At 52.0% G+C, this 4,179-nt stretch overlaps 1 protein-coding gene across 1 annotated transcript; it reads right to left on the bottom strand.

Annotated features, from left to right (window-relative positions):
• Window positions 1-1,372: 1,372 nt before the first annotated feature.
• LOC125521482 (aspartyl protease AED1-like) lies at window positions 1,373-2,904 on the bottom strand. The gene is made up of 2 exons (XM_048686532.1): window positions 2,748-2,904; window positions 1,373-2,655 (listed from the first exon to the last, which is right to left on the bottom strand). The coding sequence occupies exons 1-2, from the start codon at window positions 2,902-2,904 to the stop codon at window positions 1,373-1,375; spliced, it is 1,440 nt and encodes a 479-aa protein (XP_048542489.1).
• Window positions 2,905-4,179: the final 1,275 nt, after the last annotated feature.

Genomic DNA, 4,179 nt, shown 5'->3' with positions numbered 1-4,179 from the left:
CTGCTAAAGCCGATTCTCACAACTGCGCCCCCTACCTGGCGCGCCAGAGATGTCGGTGCGGAACGACACCTATGGGATCACAAGAATCCCTACTATGGTTGGCGGGTCGTGAGAAGAGCGGATCTAACAGGTAGCACACGGTTCGTTTATCCAGGTTCGGGCCGCGAGAATGCGTAAAACCCTACTCCTGCTTTGGTGGATTGTATATCTATGTTCTTGAGCTAGCTATGGGGCGTGAGGAGCTCGAAAAAGCCGAATCCTTCTTCTGGTCGCCTCGGGCCTCCTTTTATAGGAAAAGGGGTTGTCACAGTGGCACACAGAAGGTGGAAAGGGTACAGTGATGAGAGGCTATCCCTCACATTACATGACAAGGCGTATTTAATGCGTCTTGCTTAGGTGTCCTTGCTTTATCGGGGACGGGGGAGAGATCTGCCTCGTCCGTCGCCGCTCCTTCTTGTGTCGACACGCGCCCTGGCCAACGACGCCTGCGATGCCACGTAGGTAGGCAGGCAGCTGAGGTGGCGCAGTGGTGAGTCTTCACGAAGATCTGCATGCCGCCACGCAGGTGCCTGCCCAGCTGGTTGGGTCGGCAGCTGCATGCATGCGGTGGTGGAGGTTTAGTTGGTGTGGGCCTGATGGTGGCCCTGCAGGTGTCCTCGGTAAGGGTCTTGCCGGGGCCCCGGCAAGGGTCTTGCCGAGGCGCCTGCTGTCATCCCCGACAAGGCGCTTGCCGGGGGCCTTGTGATCTTTCTCGGCTGGGATCCCGCCAAGGGTTGTCGTCTCCTTAGTGCGTATCTGATCTTGAATGTCTTCACGAAGATCTGCATGCTGCCACGGGGATGTCTTCCGAATCCTTGCCCTTTGGGGGCAGTGGACTCAAGGGTGATTCGCTCCGTAGGCGCGGGACGAGTCGCCGCGGCAAGGGTCTTGCCGGGGCTGCTAGAACTGTCTCCCGGCAAGGATATTGCCGGGGGAGTCCGCTTCGTCCCCTTTGCTCTTCGTGGTCTTGGCCTTGGCGTCGTAGTTCTCTTGATCTTCGGTCTTATCCTGGCTCACCTCCCTTACTTGGTATGGTGGTGCCCGTGGCTCAGACTGCCTGTGCACAGTTATAGGGGTACAAAAAGTGTACCCTCTTTTTGTACACCGACAGAAGGAGTATAATATAGGCGCGAACGTTTGGAATATATCGTTGTCCTTATATTATATATCCTCTTATCACAAATGACGACGGGATAAAATCGAACAAACATGGAAAAATAACAGTGAAGGGATGATCAGACGGACACCCACTCTGGAGCAATCGAGCCGTTAACAGCAAACCGATCTTATTTTTTTGGTAGGCTAGCTCCCGATTGTGGTATAACTTGAGGGATCAGCAGGCACCTGCCTGGAATCCGAGTCTACCACCCTTGACGTCGTACAACATCTCCAACGTTCTCATCTGGACATTGCCGAGGAACCCGACGTAATCATCTGGCCCGGACTCGGTGAAGGCCAGACAACCATCCAACAGAACCCCGTTGGGGACATCCAGGTCGATCGTGACGCCGCCGGTGAACGTGAGAGCGACCTTGGGCACGGTGACGTTGCTGTATCCGGTGAAGTTGTAGCATGTGTCGTACTCGTCGCTCGGGATGAGCGGGTAAGCTGCCATGGCCGCCCGGAACGCGGACTGCAGTTTCGCATAGGGTGTCGATGGCAGATGTGAGATGATATTGCCGCAGTCCACGATCAGGCCCCCCTCGAACACCTTCGGCGGGATACGGAGCTGCTTCCCACCGACGCTGATACCGGTGAGCTTCACCAGGTAGAAGGTAGCGTAATCCATGAAGGGGGTCATAGGCGTGAAGGAGAAGCCCGAGGTGTTGCTGGGCGCGCCGAGGGCGAGGAACCCGGTGCCGCTGCTCACCGGCGGGAGGCAGTAGGAGAAAGAGCCGCCGTAGACCGCGGAGGTCTGAACCGGGAGCGATTCGGGCGCGCCACCGAGCCCGAGCAGGCCGTCGGACTTGTCGTCGGAGCCAATCTGCTTGTATGCACAGCCGAAATGGAAGTCCTTGATGACGACGCCGGGCGCCATCGTGAGCGCCTCGTTGCTGTAGACGCCTCTGGTCTTCAATCCTCCTCCGTACTCGACTCGATACCCGCACTGGGACTGGGTGCCATTGCGGTTCATGCTGCAGCCATTGTCGAAGCGGTCGGACTGGAGTCTCTTGCAAATGTCGGAGCCACAGGGGATGGGAGCGTACGTGGACGACTTGCGCGGGTCGAACAAGGGATCCTTTTGAGGGTAGCAGTCGGTGGAGTTGCATGGTGCGCACTGCACCCACGACAGGTCGCTGCCGGTGTCCATGAGGAGCACCTGCTCCACGGCCGGCGTGCCCAGGCCCAACGTCACCACGTACTCCTGCGAGTCCACGGAGGTGTCCAGGTGCGCCGGGATGCTCACCTTGCCCTCCTTCTGCTCCTGCATCTCCATGATGGTGGTGGTGCCCCTCCCCCTAAGTGCTCTGCTCATGATGTAGTCTGCGCGGACGCGGCTTCTGTGAAGCGCCTCGGCGAAAGATGATGGCTTGTCGGTGGACGGCGACTTGGCGCAGGGTCCGTGCCTGTGCACCAGCGGCACAGCGGCGCCGGCACGGTTGGGCCGCGGTGTCACTGAAAGAAACATCCGAGTGTCATATTGTATGTTCCTAACATGTAGATTGATTAACGTCGAGAATTATGCCATGCTCAATTCATGTGCGTACCTGTGGATGTGGAGGTGGAGCAGACATCTTGTGTCTCAAATGACCTGGTTGACACCACAACGAAGCTTTGCTCGCCGTCGCCTGCAGCAGAAATGGTGGAAAGGTGGCTGCCAAATACGACCAGGAGGATGCACAAGAACAAGTTAGGAGAAGCCATTGGAAGTTAGTATAGACCAGGGCTTTTAACCCAGTATAGGACGCCCTAATTTATACACCAACTCACCAAGCACACGTACAATAATCTACGTGGGACTGACTGAACAATCACGAAAGATGTGAATGGAAGATTATACCAAGGACGAGGTAGAGCCGCCGATGTGTTTACACTCGTCTTAGCAGTACGTAGAACAAGGATACTTAGTAACTTTCTCTCCTCGAGTTAACCCGCACCCCTTTGTCATGTACGTTCACTGCCCGCTTCCTACCTTGTAACTAGAGTGCAATTTATTCTTGTCCAACTTCTAACCACACTTAGGCTAAACCTTCAACTTTTTTAATGCCCCTTATTTTGGACCCTATGCTTGTTTGCTAACACGAGATAACGGGGATCTCACACTAGTAATGACCGTATTCGTGGGCTCTTGTAAAACTGTACTCTCCCTTATTTATATATGAGGCAAATCTTTTGCCTTCGTTTCGGAAAAAAAATAAAGCCAAAGCAAGCCTCAAGCGACATGGTAGGAAATGTACCGTCTTCTATAATTTTCACATGAATTTGATGTTTAAATGCTTCAAAAAAATAAAGCATGCTTCAAAATTCAATGTTTATTCAGAGTTTGCACATTTGAAATAGTGCATCGATTGTTCTGTATAAACATATTTATGTGGTCGTCTGTTTTTTCTAATAAGCAACTTAATTATTAATTTTAGACTAGACAGGAGAACAAGCCTTTACTTACATGATCTTCCTTTGGCTGGCTGTGATTTGATCTGATTCCCTTTTTCACAATTCAATTTCCTTGAGTATGTTCACTTATATTTCTTGCCTATAATGAGGGACCATAGTGTGAATTGTCAAAAGAAAAACTAGAAATTTCTGGCGCCTACATCTTTGTAATATTTCTATAAAAAAATTGTCAAAATAGATGGATGGGACAACGCGTGCCATCATGATCTAGTACACACATGAGACTAATCATGTTTTGTGTGTCTGGATCGTTCATGGAACGACAGGAGGTGGTTGGTATCTTCCATGCTAAGCGGGTTATTCTCAGGTTGAGTGTTTATTCACTCGCCATCGCACGAGAAAATGGCGGTAATAGGGATGCCCAGTCCCAAACTGCAAAATACAAAAAGAGTTAATCGCTCGAATAATCAAACAAAAACTCCCAGTGGAGTCAAAACCTTTACTTTGATCTCTTGAGAACCGCCACTAGCCTGTTTAGCATGGGAGATATTGATAACTGATAGTCGTGAAGTAAATGAGAAGGGT

The sequence above is a fragment of the Triticum urartu genome, chromosome 7, assembly GCF_003073215.2.
Source record: "Triticum urartu cultivar G1812 chromosome 7, Tu2.1, whole genome shotgun sequence".
Lineage (NCBI taxonomy): Eukaryota > Viridiplantae > Streptophyta > Magnoliopsida > Poales > Poaceae > Triticum > Triticum urartu.
This window is presented reverse-complemented; position numbering and strand designations above follow the sequence as displayed.